This window comes from Hemiscyllium ocellatum, chromosome 4, assembly GCF_020745735.1.
Source record: "Hemiscyllium ocellatum isolate sHemOce1 chromosome 4, sHemOce1.pat.X.cur, whole genome shotgun sequence".
Taxonomy (NCBI): Eukaryota; Metazoa; Chordata; class Chondrichthyes; order Orectolobiformes; family Hemiscylliidae; genus Hemiscyllium; species Hemiscyllium ocellatum.
In genome coordinates, this window is record NC_083404.1 from 11,930,158 (window position 1) to 11,948,880 (window position 18,723).

At 39.0% G+C, this 18,723-nt stretch overlaps 1 protein-coding gene across 1 annotated transcript in view; it reads left to right on the plus strand.

Annotated features, from left to right (window-relative positions):
• The first annotated feature begins 193 nt into the window (after positions 1–193).
• Positions 194–18,723, plus strand: part of rdh10a (retinol dehydrogenase 10a) — a 64,521-nt gene continuing 45,991 nt past the window's right edge. Inside the window, exon 1 of the mRNA XM_060824129.1 lies at positions 194–870. Within this exon, the coding sequence (XP_060680112.1) occupies positions 421–870 (450 nt within the window). The 5' untranslated portion in view covers positions 194–420. The remainder of the gene's footprint in view (positions 871–18,723) is intronic.

Below are 18,723 nucleotides of genomic sequence, written 5' to 3' on the forward strand. Positions count from 1 at the left end.
CGGCAACAGCAGAAGGGTTTCAAAAAAAAAATCCGATGATTTACTCTGTTCCTTGGAAGCAACGCCTCTCGTTAAAAAAAATAATAAGTGAGGGATGGATAGGGACCTGGAGTAATTGAAAAAGGGGGAGGTGACAGCACTGAAGTGGCCTCCTCGGTAGGGGTCCTTGGCCCCGGGGCCGAGCAGGTTCCTTATTTAAAGAGTGACGCGGATTGAAGATGATTAGAGTCGGGGGGAGGAGGTTGTGCTGGAGGTATTGGGGGCAGGGCTGGTACAGCAATTGGACACTAGGGGAAGAGAGAGCAAGGGTAACACTTATATATTCGTATTCCGAGCAGACGTTTCGCCTCGCCTTCCCCCCCTCCCCGCGCTCCCTGTAGTAACGGCCCGGCCTCCTGTCTTTTCCCCCCGGCACCCGCCATGAACATCGTCGCGGAGTTCTTCGTTGTCATTTTCAAAGTGCTCTGGGCTTTCGTGTTGGCCGCGGCGAGATGGCTGATCAAGCCCAAGGAGAAGAGCGTGTGCGATCAGGTGTGCCTGATCACCGGAGCCGGCAGCGGGCTCGGCCGGCTCTTCGCGCTGGAGTTCGCCAAGAGGAACGCCGACCTGGTGCTGTGGGACATCAACCAGGAGAGCAACGAGGAGACGGCCGAGAAGGTCCGGCAGCTGGGCGCCAGAGTGCACACTTACACTTGCGACGTGAGCAAGAGGGGCAGCGTCTACCGGACGGCTGACTTGGTGAGGAGAGAGATCGGAGATGTGACGGTGTTGGTCAACAACGCAGGTGTAGTGTCCGGACACCATCTCCTCGAGTGTCCCGACGAACTTATCGAAAGGACCATGATGGTCAACTGCCACGCTCACTTTTGGGTGAGTTTGAAGAGCTGGGAAAGTGTTTTTTTATCTATTTCCAAATACGTTTAACTGTTGGTAATGTCACTTAACAGCCTCTCCTATTTTCCCTACAGTTTACAGTATTAGGCACAAACGCTGTCCTGGGATAAATGAATCAATTTCATTAAAATTGAATAAATTACATCTTTGTACTGATGAGCCAGGTGTATTGAGATGTGGCGGAAGTTTTCTAATTTCACTAAAGAATGTAGTGTTAACAATGTAAAAGTACACATGCGTTAATTGAATGAAAAGTAGGGAAATAAACGCTTGAAAGCAACTATCCGCGTCCCACTAACGATACAAGCTTTTTTCCCCTATAAACTCACTCAGGCTGGTGGTTATTAAATAGCATATACTTCACTAATTTAATGATGCAACAGAAACTGTTTCTTAATCTTTTGACTTAAAAACAATTCTCATTTTAACCCCGATCCTTGTGATTCAAAGCGGTTCCCGGTGATTTGCTGATGCCTCACCGGAATGGTTTCCGGTCCTGAGGGTAAACCCTCGATATCGACCCGCATTCACCCCATCGAAATAGCGATGTGAGAGATCGCGCATCTTTGGACTTGCCAAAAAGTCCGATGCTTGTTCAAATACAAGCATTCACTTTAAAGTTTTCAAAATCTTTCCTGAATGCTTTCTAGCTGCCGATATACATAAAGCACAATCTGTTTTCATAACCTTTTTTCTGAAGACTGAAAAACTTGCACGAAATCAATGGCCTTTAACAGAATCGACGGACTTTTAAAAGCTACAACCGAGAGCAACCAATGAATACTCGCTCTGAGCAACATTCTGATGCTGGGGAATCTCCACACTTGTTTCCCTTGTTAATGTTAACGACCCTACTAGTTGGGCTAGGGATCTTGCGGTGCCGTGGTAGTGGCCCTAACTCAGTCCCGAGGTTTGGAGTTCAACCTCTTCGACCAGGTGGATCAGGGCAAAATAAGCTGTAGTTGAATTGTGACAGGCGTGTTACTGTTTCGGAAAAGACTCTAACCTCTATCCCACTAGCACTATTAAACCGATTCCTTCTTGACGCGAGTTCGCTCAATCCTCTTTTTGAACTGTCCGAACTGTTAATTTCTACTGTAAAGTTTGCTGTGATTGCATAACCTGCGTCGATGGTAACTGTACACATTTTTAAAAAAATAAAACCAGATCGTAGTAATGAGTGCCGTTTCTATGAGGATCTAACCCCTGTAAACTGAATCTACAATGTGAATAAAAGCGAAGTACTGTGGCTGCTGGAAATTTAAGTAATGAAGTGGTTATTCCACAGCATTGCGTGAGTGTATTTTATTTTAATGACCAGTTTTGTTCACGCGCTGTTATCGACAATAAACACGATTCTGGAACTCCCCAAAGGAGTTCCAAATAGCGTGTCGCTTCAAAGATTTCACCTCACATGAATTTGGGGCTGTAAACGACTAAGGCTGATGCTTTTTAAGTGAAAGTACTAAGTTTCAAAGTCTGTGTCATTTTTACATCTTCAGCATTTACATTTAGTTTTTTTTGTATAGGTTTTAAACATTTGAAGGCCTGGGAGGTGTCATGTTCCAACTTAATTCCATGTGTAGTGTGACTTTGTTTCATACCGTTCAGATCTAGCTGAAAGATAGCTGGTGAAATTTGGTTCTGACTCAGTCGAATTACTGTAGACTCTATTCATGGAAGACGTGTGACTTTTGTGTGACCAGTGAGACAATATACGCGTCAGTAGCACTGGGTTTAAATAAATCTACCACTCCACTAGATTTAAACTACAGTAACCATTCCTCTATTTTCAGCATGCTTCTGCACCAAACTTTTAAAAATAAAAAAAAATGAAAGCCTGGATCTATTTGTCACCTGAATAGTGCATTACTTCTTTACAGTTAGACCTGTGATTTCATTTTCAAAATAAAAGGAATTCTGGGTGCTAAGGACACCACTGTAAATGCTATACCAATATTACAGTTGCTTCCATTCTACCATGTATTGGATAACAGATTTTAACCTGAACCCCTGGCTGAAGTGTGATAGCTCGAGTGATGCCTCTGCCTGGAAAATACATAGTACCATCTGCTTATTATGAGCCAAGCTACTCTAAGTGAAAGTGGGATAATGAGTCTGCCTTTACAAATAGCTGGCCAAATTTAAACTGATGGATTAGCTCTGAAAAATTCAGCTTGAATTCACAATATAGCAACAATGCAATGGAACATAGAACAGTACAGCACGGAACAGGCCCTTCAGCCCACGAAGTTGCACTGACCACAATGTTGAAGCTTGAATTGCTATACTCTGAAATTTTGAACACCAAGCACATCTGGTTCTGAAGTAGAGCAAACTATCTCTGACAATCCCACTCTAGTAGCATGAAAACATATTAAGGCTTAACTAGAACTTCAAAAACATGGAATATAGCTTCCCCTTTTGCCTCTGCCAGTTCTGAAAGTAGTGAGTACAGTGTAATCTATATACAGAAAATTGCCAAGCATAGTGTTTTCTTACTCCATTTCCCCCACTGGTCAGAAAGTCTGACAGTACATTAAATTATCTTGCCTCTTCAGTCTAATACTCTTCAACTCCTTGAATTCTGTGCATGGACTGCAAAACCCTAAGTTGTTCAGTGGAGTGACTATAGTGTGACCTGCAGAAACAAGTGGAAAGAGCTCCTTGCAGATCCCATTGAATTGGAAGGTAGAATGTATCTTTGTGCAAATGATCACAGCACTAAATATTTTTGGCATTTATGTTTGTATTTTGTTTGCAATCCATCCATGCAGCTACATATCCTGACCATTAAGTGGCACTACTGTAATTTTCTTAGACTATATTTCAGTAATCTTTTATTCTTTCAAACTAGCTTTGATTCTTTAAAACCACCTTTATCCGTTTTACTGTCATTCAATGAGATCATGGCTGATCTGATCCTCCTCTAATCCACTATCCTGCCTTTTCCTCATAACTATTGATGATCTTAGTGATTAAAAAAAATCTGTCTGTACTTAACAACCCAGCCTTTACACCCCATTGCAGTAAAGAACTCCACAGTTTCAGTACCCTCAGAAGAAATTCCTCCTTGCCTCTGTCTTAAAGGGTGACCCTTATTCTAAGGTTGTCCTGTGCCTAGACTCTCCCACAAAAGAAAACAAACTCTCTAGATTTACCCTGCCATGTTTTTTGGATTTAATCAGATACTGTCCTCCAATCTGAAACACTTCAAAGCTTTTGAGAGTTAAAAATATAAATAATCCTTATTTTTAATCATATTTGCTCTGGAGATTTTAACTAAGGATGTCTCCCTCAAATAGTGATTTTAACTGATTTATAATTTGGATGTATACCTTTCTCTTTCATTGCAGGCCTATAGTTTCACAGGATAGTTGCCATTCTAGCCTGGGTAGACGTCTTGTAAAGTCATATATTCTTTGTTAGCTGCAAGGCTTCTTATTGTTGAATTGCCAGAAACTCCACTTTCCAATGCACAGTAACTTAAGACAGCTTGGGATGGTGCTAGGAAGAAGTCCTTCTATTACTTGAGGAGTAGTCATTTAACATTAGTTGCACAGCTCTCTTGGAGCCTGTTCGACCGCTTTCAGATGATTTTTAAGTCATAGGACAACTTCTAATTTTCAAAAGCATATAACATATGTAAACAGGTTCAGGGTAAAACTGAAGTTTCAAGTCCCTTTCCCAACTAAGGTGATGTGTTAAGCAGATGCATGTTCTGAATTGTAGCTTTTCACACTTCATTTGAGACAGCCAAGATTTGTGCTTGTCTTGCCCCTTGATCCCAAAGTAAGGTTGATGGATTATTTCCAATGTCTCATTTGTCTATGACCAAGCAGAAAAGGGAGGCAGCTGGAATGCTGCACATTTTAAGAAAGTGTCAATTTTCCAAGTTGCTGTGATTATGCATATTAGGGTTTTTTTCTTGAATTTCGTGACCATGGGAACTGATACTGCCAAAAGTCTTGTCTGCTGGAGCCATCTTTTCCCTTTTTTTTAAAACAGTATGGCTTTAAAATTTGTAACATCATGCCTGTACTGGGCATGAAAATTGAATGAATCAAATGTTTAACTTGATTCTTTTGATTCAAATTTTGACCTGTTGTGCAAGGACTTTGTGACATTGGATCACCCTTGTTGGATCCACTAAAATGACTGAAGTCTTTAAGTGAGGGTGCATTCACTGTCTCAATGCTGCAGGATTGTTACAAGGGAATGTCAAATACAGGATTTCTCTGGAGTCTGTACAAGGAACGTTGTATTTTCATGATCTGTGCTAATGACCTAAACTTATATAAAACAGAAATTTTGATTGTGTAGATGATACAAAGCGTTGTAAACTGACAATAGTGATGAACTTCAAAAGGACATAAAACATGACTGTGGAATAGGTGGACACATGACAGATGGAATTAAATTCCATGAACTCTGAAGTGATACATTTGTGAAGGAGAAACAAAAATGCAATATTAAGTAAAGAATATAATTCTAAAGGGAAGGAAAAAGCAGAGGAACCTGGGGGTTATTAACAACACTGCATATGTGAAAGATACAAACATTAAATATAATCGAGGGAAGAGTGATAAATGAGGCAGGTGAGTGGTCGTGCCTCAACTGCAGTACTGTCAAATTCTGAGTACAGTGCTTCACAAATTATATGAAGGCTTTAGTGTTGCAAAATTTTAATCATTTCTTGGTTTGTGATTCTGGTTAAAAGGTTAGTTTGGAGAAGCTTTTTTTTTCTCAGCTGTTCAAAGTTATTAGAAACACAGTGCATTAGGAATAACTGTGCACCTATTAAAGCATTGAGAGCCAGTGGCAATGTAAGTTTTTGCTTCTATGTTGCCAGTGATTGGGATTTGGCATTCACTCCTGGAGTATGAAAGACAAATTGTATCACTGCTTTAAAAAGGGAACTGGATAGTTTTCTAAAGAGAGGTTTGTGACCTGAGGGGAAAAGCCAGGGAAGTGAGTTGCTCTTCCATTACTGACAGGAAACAAAGGACCATGCAGCCACCTTTGTTGTTATTCTATCATCTCCAGTGGATTTTAGCCAGGAAATACAGATTTTCATGAAAGATTTTTTTGGAAGTTTTAATTAAAAATTTCAGACAACAACATCTGTTTGAGATTTTGAAGCTTTTTCTTAGACTAATGTCTGTATAAGTGAAGCTAAATTTCTTGAACTTTAATAATTAGTTTGCTTCAGTGCAATTGCTTAGATTGCATCCTAAATGTAAGGGAGTATCTTTAGAGATTTAATTGTTAATTGGCTGCAAGAATTTAAAACTACTTTTTTCAGTTTTTCAATTGAGGACTTACAAAGAGGATGATAGTAAAGATTTATCGCCAGTGGCTCATTTGAGTCAGATTCTGGGTTTCATCCCTCTCCAGGAATTGGACATAAACATCCGGGTTCGTACTCCATCCTGCAAGAGTACCTCTCTCAAATCAAGAGCAGTGTAGCTTTCCAAAACCTACTAATCCTGAGGGTTAAGAGCCCACTTACGTAAAGCGAATTGGGTTTCAGTAATGCAGGAACTGGGAGCAGAGGTGGACGTGGTCCTAATCACTTAGACTCATGTTTTCAGAGGGGCTTTCATAGCACCGCATCTCTCTCAAGTGACTGCTCACACTCTGGGGCTAGTGAAAACCACACTACATCTTTTGGTAACTCTGAACCCTTGGTTCAACTTGCAGTTTTTACTTTACGGGTAGCAACACTCATTTTGTGCACAGCTTTGTCAATCATTACTACAGGCCACACTGAAGTTCTTGACTCTAGAACCTGGTTGTTATCCCTGATTTGACAAAGCTCCTTGATGTGGTATCCTAAGTGATTACTTTCAGACTGATCGGCCTAACCGGAATGTGAGTCTCCCTTCTGTGAACAGAGCATATAAACATAAGAAATTGGAGCAAAAGTAGGGCATTTAGCCCTTCAAGCCTGCCCCAATATTCAATAAGATCATGATAGGTCTTATGTTTTGAACTCCTTAGATTCCCATCTACCTACATACTGTCTGATGAAACAGCAGTGCTCCAAAAGCTAGTGCTTACAAATAAACCTGTCTGACTATATCCTGGTGTTGTGTGATTTTTAACTGATCCAACAGTAGCATCTCCAAATCATCTTTTCCAGTTTTTTTTTTACTCTATCTACCAGATTTCTGCCAATTCACTAAATTGGTCTACAATTTTAAGTTGTCTTCACAACATACTATTCTACCTATCTTCAGATTTGTCTATGAATTTATCTGCCATTCGCTCTCCCTCATTTGTTATAGAAAGCTGAGGCCACCATAGATCCATGCAGAGCTCCACTTGTCAGAAAAAAACAATTTTTTTTCAATAAAAATATTTTAAATTTACTCTTACAAAAATACAAAGATACAGAAGAATAGAGATAACACAACATTATTTTATTACAATAATAGTAACAATAAAATACTTACTATACAGGATACAATTATCTCCTGCTTACTTAACTTAATTCAAGTTGAATTAAAATCATTAAATGAAGTGAAATTAAATTAAATTACATTACATGACATTACTCCACTTGCCACACTTCCACTGAAGCTCCCATCCATGGGAGCAACAGTTATTATACCCGTATTTGCTAAGCCTTCTCAGCTGGAGTCCCTGGACCACCAAATCTGGCCCTCGTGGCTATGTAAAGGCCCTAATCAGGATTGCCGATCAATCCTTGCCTATCTAATTTAGAAAGGGTCATTACGTCATATAAAATTTCTGTGTTCTGTAGTGGACCATGTTTGTAAGATAGTCTTGGGTGATGTGCTTCATTGTGGGTGTGCACCTCCCTCTAATACGGGGGGGGGTGTATGTTCTGATATCCACTTCATGTGAATGTTCTTGCACAGTGTGTAAGAATGTTAAGTAACTTTTTAACGTGCTCATTCAGGGAGGGTAGATTCGGCAGTACCAAAACAAGGGATATCAGGTCTGCTTTTTACTTCAATTCCCAGGATCTTCTCCAGCTCATTCACAATGGCATCCCAGTATCCATAAATCTTGTAGCAGGCCCAAAAGCAATTTGTAAGGGTACCTGTGCTAATTTTATATTTGGGACTTATAGAGTCAGAGAGTTGTAAAGCATAGAAACAGACCCTTCAGTCCAACATATCCGTGCTGACCAGATATCTCAACCCAATCTCATTCCCACCTGCCAGCACCCAGCCCATACCCCTTTAACCCCTTCCTATTCATATACCCATCCAGATGCCTTTTAAGTGTTGCAATTTTATTAGCCTCCACCACTTCCACTGGCAACTCCTTCCATACACATACCACCCTCTGCGTGAAAAAGCTGTTCCTTGGGTCTCTTTTATATCTTTCCCCTCTCACCCTAAACTTGCACCCTCTAGTTCTGGTTCCCCCACCCCAGGGAAAAGCCTTGGTCTATTTATCCTATCAATACCCCTCATGATTTTATAGACCTCTATAAGGTCACCCCTCAGCCTCTGACACTCCAGGGAAAACAGTCCTAGCCTATTCAACCTCTTCCTACAGCTCAAATCCTCCAACCCTGGCGACATCCTCGCAAATCTTTTCTGAACCCTTCAAGTTTCACAATATCTTTCTGATAGGAAGGAGACTAGATTTGCACACAATATTCCAACAGTGGCCTAACCAGCCGTAACATGACCTCCCAACTCCTGTACTCAATACTCTAACCAATAAAGGAAAGCATACCAAATGCCGCCTTCACTATCCTATCTACTTGCGACTCCACTTTCAAGGAGCTATGAACCTGCACTCCAAGGTTTCTTTGTTCAGCAACACTCTCTAGGACCTTACCATTAAGCTTATAAGTTAAGATTTGATTTACCAAAATGCAGCACCTCACAGTTATCTAAATTAATCTATCTTCCCACTTCTTGCCCAATTGGCCCATCACATCAAGGTCCCGTTGTAACTCCTGGAGAAGATCCTTACTCAAACTTTGTGAACCTCTCTGGTGCTATATGGGCTCTGTGAAGGATCTTCAATTGCATAACCTATGCTTTATTTCCTACTAAAATTTTTTTCACATTCTCCCGTATATCCTCCCATTTTTCCAATGAAATTTCTTCTCCTGGTTCCTGATTCCCGATCCCTTGGAGTCTCTCCATTATCTCCCAAGGAGCCCCTTCTGTGTGGGTATATGGTACTGACCAAGAGAGCGCTCCCATATTGGAGCACTCTTCTCTCTGTCTGGCTTGTAGGGCTGAGCCAAAAGCATGATCTTTTTCTGCATGTAATCCCTAACTTGAAAGTATCAGAAGAGTTCTCTACTAGGTATCCTGTATTTTTGACTTAATTGGTTAAAAGACATCTAGGCATCTCCCTCAAATAAGTCTCCCAAACAAGAGATTCCCTTACCCTCCCATGCTTTGAAGCTGGAGTTAAAGACAGGCTTTTATGTATAAATTGTATTCTACCAGTTAGCCAATCTTCTGTCCGTGCTAAATATGTTGCCCCCTACACAATGTCTATTTACTTTCCATAATAACCTTTGATATAGCACATTGTGATGGACAATAAATACTGACCCAGCCAGTGATGCCAACATCCCATGACTAGATTTAAGAAAAAAATACAGGCAATGTTTCTGTAAAATCATTAGTTCAATGTAAAATTTTAAGGTTTTAAAATATATTCTTTCCTCTTAAATTTACTAGAAAGCACCTTTCGAATTCCAGGCCAGTTCATAACTGTCTGTGCTGACATAGCAGGGTCTAAAATAAAGCACTATCTTGTTTGACTTGCATAAACTACAGCATTATCTTTTTCTGAAATGGAATGTGGGCATGTTTATGTCATCATGTACCAATGCAAATTGAGTTTCCAAAAATAAAAACTCTTCCCTGACAATAGCATATGGAAAGTTACTTATAGAAGACCATAAATCCTTGCGTAGTCAAAAAAACATTTGTTAAATCCTTCAGAGTATTTTCAAGTTACTGCAAATGAGATTTGTTTATCTGAAGTAGTCTTGTTGATCATCTTTGTTGTTTTAAATAAAAGCCTCCTTGGAGGAGGAATCTGTTCTAAGCCACTGTCATATGACTAATATTAAGCTATAAATTGGTATTCCACACCAATCTATTGTAATACCGTTTCTTAATATACTTAATTATGGAGAAATACAAATACTTAATTTTATTTAATAAGCTAGAGAATTAAGATAGATCACAATCTCTGAATAAGTGAAGAATTCACTCCAGTACATTGCTTACTTTTGCCATACTATTTATTCGACATTCTTAATTTTCTGAGACATTTCCCTGCCTGGTTGGTACTCTTGAGAACAAGGCTGAAAAAATAAACTTTTTTGTTTTAACCAGCTTTCATCCAACTAAGGAGGTTTTGTTTGAATCAGCATTCAACAACTTGCTTGGAAAATTCTGCTCACATTTTGATAGCTGTGGCAAATTCTAGCCCTGCAGCTGAGACAACCCTCCAGATTCTTGTCATTTAATGATAACTCACAATGCTAATTGATCCTTAAAATGCCAAAGATTCAAATACACATTTTTATAAATAAAACAATAATTTCTTCTGCTGTCCATACTCTTATATTTATACCAAATATCATTGAATTCCACCACTTAGTTTGAGTTGTATAAGTAGAGATCAACATGTTACTTCCACCGCCTTCAGTGGCAGAGATAATAAGTTTTGGACCAAATTGGAAATTTTCTTCACTTGTGACTCTTTGGAATTCTCTCTGCTTGGGAGCTATGCATGATTTGTACAGGTTGTTGGATTCCTAAGTAAGAGTGAATGAAGATGAAGTTGAGGTAGAACAGCAACAAACTAAATGGCTTTCTCCAGTTCCTTATGTTCTTAAAGCACCAAGGTTATAAAAGGTGCTAAATAAATGCATGTGTTTTCTTTCCTATCTCTCTCTCTCTTTGCTACCATTTTTCCAGCAGTGACCTTATTGCTAGATGCAGAATTTTGTTGCACACTCTAAGTGAAAATACCTTGGTTTGAATTTCAAATTACATTCAGATTTTATTTCTATCCTAATTTTGTTATCCAGTTATGTTGTCTGTCTGATCAGTTTTAATGTCAGAACAATCCCTCTCTCTGCTATTCTCTGTCTCTAAACAAGAAATTTAAGGTTAGTATAGTAATTTAAGTCAAACAAAACCACTATGTCGGAATTAATTCCGACAAATTGTCTCTTTTGAGAAAAGAGTTCCAAAAATTTCCCAATTTTTATTCATTGTATGCATCTTTTTAATTGTACACCTAGCTTTAGAAGATGTAAACAACCAAGGGAGAGTTAATTTTAACTGGCTATTTGCAGAGGTGCATTTTCAAATCTGTTATGATGCACCATCTTAAGTGGGCTAATTGATTTTGTAAGCTTGGTAATATTTTTGTTTCAATGAAGCATATGTACTCCACCCAATGTGCGTTTTGTTTTTGAAAGCTATATTAATATGAAGCAAATGAAAAATAGGAGACTAATCTTAATAATTAAATACAATAATGAGGGTTGTGCGGCAAGACAATGAAGAGAAAACAGTGCATTCAAGCTAAAAGCAATTAATGGCAAGCATTATTTTTAAATTTATTTGTAAAGCTACTGTAAGTAAAGCTGATGCTATGTGAGTTTATTTTTAAGGATTAATTCCGGGGAACAGGTCAGCACCTTGAAGTGAGATATTTTGAGTTTGATTAGTGGGGGATGCTTTACTGGAGAAAATATGAGCACTAAAGTTATTTAGGAGAGGTGGGGTTTGCCTGTTGTGAAGGAGAGGATTCATTCTTTTGGAGATCTTATTCGCAAAGTTTCATCCTTCTATCCACCACCACACCACATTATTCCAGCCCAGTAAATGAGATACTGATTAGACATCAGCAAGAGCCTAGTGCGATCTCCACTGTAAACTTTAGTGCTCCTGCTAAGCAAACATTCATGTCTAGCTGTGAAATGTGAATATGTAATATTGGTTGATATCTTGCATTGTAGTAATTTGCCTCCTGCTCAGGTGGACATAATGTCTGATGGTATTACTCGAGAGTACTCAAAGTGCCTTTGTACAAAAAATATAGGGCATAAGCTTGTCAATGATTTAAGGTCAAAGGACAAGGAGGGTACTTGAGGACAGTATTCATGTTGTAAGTTTAAAATGATCTAGGATGTACTGACCTGAAGAGTGGAAATTATCCAGTAGTATTCAAGAAGTATACTTGAAGTGGGTAAATGGAGTGGAATGGGGCAAATCGTAAAGAACCAGAATGGGCACAGAACAAATGGCTGCATTTTTGTGCTATATCAAAGTTATTTAACTTGTTTGCCAAATTGTGTCTACAGGGAATTATACTTGCACATTGGCTGCTGTTTACCTACAGCTATATTTAAAGAGTTTTGACACCTCTTAATGACTTACTCCTGTCCTAGCTTGCTCCTGAAAGCTGGTTTTGTCTCATTGAAGACATTTTCTTTGAACAGGTATGAAAAGCAGATATTCCCAAATATTAGTTTTAATTTAGGAGCAAATTACTGCAGATGCTGGAATCTGTACTGAAAACAAAAAATGCTGGAATTCACAGTGGGTCAGACAGCATCCGTGGAGAGACAGCAAGCTAATGTTTCATCTAGACTCTTGGTTGCTAGCTCAATATAACTACACAACAACATGTTTGCAAATGCCAGCTGGGTCAAATGTTAGGACTGAAAATGTATCTTTCTGATCTATAAAAGTCATAATGTATAAAACAGTACACAAAGTGAACAAGAGGAAAATATTGAAAATAATTTTAATCAATGCACAATAGATAATAAAAGTATGCTCAGTTTAAATGTGGTTAAAGGAGATTAATCAATTTAAAATTAATATTTAGGAATATCTGCTTTTAGTGCCTCTTCATAGAAAATATTCCACTTAAATATTCTCTGCCAGTGCACCTTTCTCCACTTCACCTGACAATGGAGCAGCACTCTGAAAGCTTGTGATTTTAAATACTAAACCTGTTGGACCATAACCTGGTGTTGTGTGACTTTTGACCTTGCCCATCCCAGTGCAACAACTGATATCTCTACATCATGGCTTCATGGGACGATTGGTGAAAGATGCATTTACCTTTTACAAAGGCTATCACAACTCTAATCTGGCCCCATTGAGCAATTCATTTATGCCAGGCTCTCTAGTAGGAAAAGAGTGGGCTTTTTAGTGTGGCCAGATAGCTGTCAGGAATGAATGTGAGCTTCGCAGTAGGTCAGTACTGCATAGGTGTGTTGTGGCGTGAGAGTAGTGTCCCTGACTTTCTTAACAAGCAGACATGGGTTCAAGTCCCACCTGCTCCAGAGGTATGTAATAACATCTCTGAACAGGTGGTTAACTACTGATATTTTCTAATGCGGCTTTTCAGCTTTGGACCCCAATATCTTGTCATGTGATCCCAATGGGGGTTGGGAACCACAATTTGATAAGCCATACACTAGAAATGGTGCTATGTGGGTGTGTGCAGTTCATATGGAGGTCAATGTGAAATACTGCCTTGAAAGGATGAAATAGCAATAAGGGCCACAAATGTGCTGCATCTATTTTTTTTTAAGCAGTTTGCCACTGCCTTTTTCAAAGGTGATCATTATTCTGAAGTATGTATTTCTGGTAATTTAAGTCACATGAAATTAAGTTTGGAGCTAAATCCACCCATGAAGACACTGAATTGAAAGGAGTTTTCTGCTCAGCTAGTGTGCTCTCTCTGCAGTGTGATTAGGATGTGAGCTGTTTAATATTTGGAAAAATTGACCGAAAGCAACCAAAAAGGGGGATTTTATTGGAATTCTCCGGAAAAATTCATCTGTTACAATTCAATGTGTTAAGTCTGAATGTCCAGAATTGTACAATAAACCAAACCTTTTTACAAGGATGCACTAAGCAGATTTGTGCAATCTACAGCCAGAATTTCAAACACTTATTAAAGGAGATTAAGAGGATTATCCAGTGTTCCAGTTCCCTTGATCCCTCTACCATTCCATCAACAAGCGGATCAAAGGGTCTTGTCAACTAATCAGATTTAAAATCTTGTTTATATGCTTTGTGAGAATTGGGAGAAATGCCTTGACTAACTTTTGTTCCATTGACCTTGTTTCAAAAATTATAATTTGTAAACCACTCAATCCAATTTCTTAAGTATTTATCTTTGTGCAAAAGTATATGTGAAGCTTAGCAAGGATCTATTGTGCGCCTTCTAAATTTTCTGACTTTGAATTTTAAAGCAATGATAAAGCTTTTCGCACTAGGAAATACAGAAGGTTGCTTTAGTCAAAAAAACTTATAGCATTTTGGTTATTCCCATTTATCGTGGTCTGGGAAGTCAAATGTAAAATAAATTTTACATTACCTTTTGCAAGTAGCAATATTAACGTTGTCTCAGTCAGCATGGAATTTTAAGGTGCGACGTCTCTTTAAAGGACAAAGGAAGTAGGCAGCTCTTAGCTATAGAATCTACCAAAATTGAGATATAATGTACTTTGCACTGGTGTAAAAATAAACTGTTGGAGAACCTCAGCAAGTCTGGCAGCATTTGTAGAGAGAGAAGTTGGGTGACCATTTTAAGTCTCCAATATGACACTTCAATTCTGAAGAGAGGTGGAGAGCAATGATGTGTGTTGGGTCAAGTGGAACTGAAGGGAAGTTCTGGGAGATTGGATATCAAAGGTGTCAAAGGGAAAAAAAGAGGTGGCAATGTTGAACTGAAGACAAGGCGTACATCCAAGAGTGTGTATTAAAACAGAATAAAGATGACTTCTGCAGCAGTAATAGGGGAAAGTACTAAAACAGACAGAGTTCATGAAATTGGTGATCTCTGCTTTCAGTAGTCTGTATTGTGGGCGGCACAGTGGTTAGCACTGCTGCCTCACAGCGCCAGAGACCCGGGTTCAATTCCCACCTCAGGTGATTGACTGTGTGGAGTTTGCACGTTCTCCCTGTGTCTGCGTGGGTTTCCTCCGGGTGCTCCGGTTTCCTCCCACAGTCCAAAGATGTGCGGGTCAGGTGAATTGGCCATGCTGAATTGCCCGTAGTGTTAGGTAAGGGGTAAATGTATGGGTGGGTTGCGCTTCGGCGGGTCGGTGTGGACTTGTTGGGCCAAAGGGCCTGTTTCCACACTGTTGGAAATCTATGGAAAAGGAAGTGCTGTTCCTCCTAATTGTACTAGGCTCCATGGAATCCTACAGCAAGTCTAGAACAGATGAGAGTAAGAACAGCATGTCGTACTGAAATGGCAAGTGACTGGAAGGTTGGGGTTTTGTTTGCAGACTGAACACAGGTGTTCTGCAAAGCAGTCATCCAATCTGCATTTCTCAAAATATATAGGAGGCCATATGAGTAGTAAAAGAGGTACAATTAAATCACTGCATCACATGGTGTGTTTGGGGCAATAGTGAGGGAGGATGTAAAGGGCCTTGAACAAATAGTGAGGGAGGATGTAAAGGGCCAAGTATTACACCTTTTTGTAAGTGATAGAGTAAACCAGATGTTGCAGATGCAATAATCCCTACAGAACAGTCTCTGTGAAAGAAAAGGAAAGATATTTGTTGGAATTATGTTGGAGGTAGCAGAAATGCCAGAGAATGATTCTTTTGAATGTGGAGGCAGCGAGGTGAAAAGTGAGGGCAGGGAGAATCCTATCATGACGTTGGGATAGAGGGAAACCGGTAAGGGCAAAAATGTGTAATATGGGCTAAGGATCCAGTCAACCGCACTGGATGGGAGGAAATTATATCGAGATAAGTCTCCCTTTTTTCAGCACTAATATTGTGGCTTCTAGTATTATAAAAATAAATGTGATGGCGAAATGGAGTGCTTTCCAGGAAGATGTGAGAAAGTATATTCACATAGTTGTGGGAGTTGGTGGATTTGTAATGAATGTTGGTAGACAGCCTATGCTTAGAAATAGGACTAGAAGTTCAGGAAGGGAATGAACAAGAATGATATGGACCAGGTAAAGATTTTTTAAAAAGGTGAAAATTGGAAGCAAAATTGAATTGAATTTTTCCAGTTCCAGTTGCGAGCAGGAAGCAACATCAATGTAGTTATTTGTTTTGGAGAAAGTGAGTTGTAGCAGGAAACTTAAATAGGACTGGAATAAGGAATGTTCTTTACTCAAAGACAAACAAAACTAAGGCCCCTCTGGTATGTGCGTAACCACTTCTTAAAATATAATTTAGAGAAAGTAGGACGAGTTGAGAGAGAAATTTTACTGATGAGGAATGAGCTCAGTCAAACAGAGGAAAGTGGTGATGGATGTTGACTGTTCGGGTCTCTTCAGCACAGAGCCCTCAAACTGGCATAATAGGTTGCATAGAGGGTTATGTCCTTAGTGAAGAGAAGGAAGTTAGGGACAAAAACTTGAAAACTGTTGAACTAACACAAGGTGTCTGAATAATTACTGATATAGTTGTGAAGAGGCTGGACAAGGAGAATAAGCAGCCAAGATAGGAGGAAATTTGTTGGAGAACATAAAATAGAAAGCTGCGGACAGAATACCTCCTCTGATGTTGAGGTCACCTACAGTCCTTGCAACAAATGCTGTGCTCAGTGCTACGATCGTGGTCCAGGGAGATGAGACATGTTTGAGAGTTGGCACTCAGTCTCTGCACCAGCAATCAGTATGGCAGATAACAACAGCATGTTGGCAGCATGTTTGAAAGCAAATTCAGAGTTAGTCCTCAGAGAGCCAAGTTTGGAATGTTTAGGGGAAAATCGATTGCACTTAGTGAGGGGAGCAGAGAAATTCAGGCAGCTTGAATGGTCTGATATGAAAACGTATCGGGTGGAAAGGTCTATTAAGTGGGGAGAGGGCCCCTGTCCAAAGAAGTGTGCAAAGAAGAGTTCAACGTCATACCTTGTTTTGGAATTCATTTCCAAGGCACAATAACAGTCAGTTTTCAAGATGTTTCCTCTTTGATACTATTAACTTAATGCAAGTCTGTAATCTTGACTGTCTGTTAAGGACAACTTATGTTTCTGGTCTTTGTAACACCCATGAGTAATAGCAAAAAATGTGTAAGGTGGTGAGGCAAATAGTTGAGGCATATGACAATTTTGTGTATTTCTAATGGATTTTATCTCAATTATTTGAAGATTCATTTTCTTGTGGAAGGATTTTAATGTTAAAAGGAAACCAGCATTTTTGCTATTACTGATTAAGAGCTTGCACATTTCTATATACCTGTCTAGTCTCTTTACTGTAATTTCATGCAGCTCCTCTTTTAGCTTAGCTGCAAAGAAAGTTATTGCAATATGGCAAAATAAGTGGCTAATACCTAATTGTTTGCTTGAGAAATAAATTTAGCAAATGGAAGAGCTGCATTAAATTGATTATAACTCAAATTAAATTACATAAACTAGACCGGTGTGCAGTTTCTGCTCCAAGGAGAGCAAAGAACAATATATGCAACATTAAATAGCGGTGCAGCTGGAACCCACAAATATTCAAGAGTTTTAACCTTGCATAAAGCTCTACTTTAGGGTCTTTGTGGTGCAATGGTAGTGTCCCTACATCTGGGATCAAATCCCACACTGCTTTAGAGGTGTGTCATAACATCTCTCAACAGATTGTTTAGAAATATGTATATAGCTCAGGGATAATTTGTTTTTTTTTGTCTAAATTGTTTGAAATAGAAAAAGATAAAAACAACAATTGTCATGTGATTTTAAAGAAATGTACAGAAAGAAATTTCAAGAATCTTACTGCTGTGGTCTGTTTAGACTATACTTTGAATAGTTTTTATATTTGTAGTTCAATGTTTTTAAACTCCTAAACAGTTGGATGATGCATTTCCAATCTTGCTGATTAATTATACTGCTGTACTCTAGAAGGTGTTTTGTTTTAAATGTGCAGATAATACTTGATTCTGTTTCCAATCAAGTTGGTTTCTGTCATATTCTTTGATTTTAAGAATTTGTTTCTATTTACTGAAATCCAAAGGATGGTTTGTTAATAACATCCTGTTGCTTTCCAACCGACATGAGGCTGCATGGATTGCTATCCGGAATAAACTACTTCTGTCACCTCCCTCTTGCCTGCAATGTTCAGTTCCTTTTTTGAATAAGAAATTAACTTCTGAATTCCCACTCTGGCACTAACTGTTGGAGTAATATTTGTGGGTTCTAAGAAATTTAATTAATAGCCATCCCTATTTCCTTATGTAATTTTTTGTGGAAATATTTAGAGATTCTTCCTGGTGTGGGAATAGTTAGGGTTTCTTCCTTGCCTTATTCTTTTAGAAAAAAAACTAAACAAACATTTTGTAAATCAAGTGGGGATTTCCAAATCATTCAACTTTTGTGCTACATCATTATCTATGAAGGAACAACAAACCATATTTGCTTCTATAAACTGGTTTGTGTTAATTGGAGACTTTTTTTATTAATGTTCCACAAGTGGATTGGGGAAATTCCAAATGTGCTTGCATGTAAAACATTATGCAAAAGATAAAGTTGAAGCACTCACCACAATCTTCAGCCAAAACTGCCAAGTGGATGATGCAGTGATCACCAGCATCACAGATGCCAGTCTTCAGCCAATTCGATTCACTCCATGTAATATCAAGAAATGGTTGAGGGAACTTGAATACAGCAAAGTCTATGGACCCTGACAGTGTTTCAGTGGTACTGAGGACCTTGTGGTTCAGAAATTATTTTTCCCCAAGCTGTTCAAGTGCAGTTATAACACTGGCATTTACCTGACAATGTGGAAAAATTGCCCAGGTCTGTCCTGTGTACACCGCCAATTCCTGCCCTATCAGTCTATTCTCGATTATTAGTAAAGTGATAGAAGTGCTATCAAGCA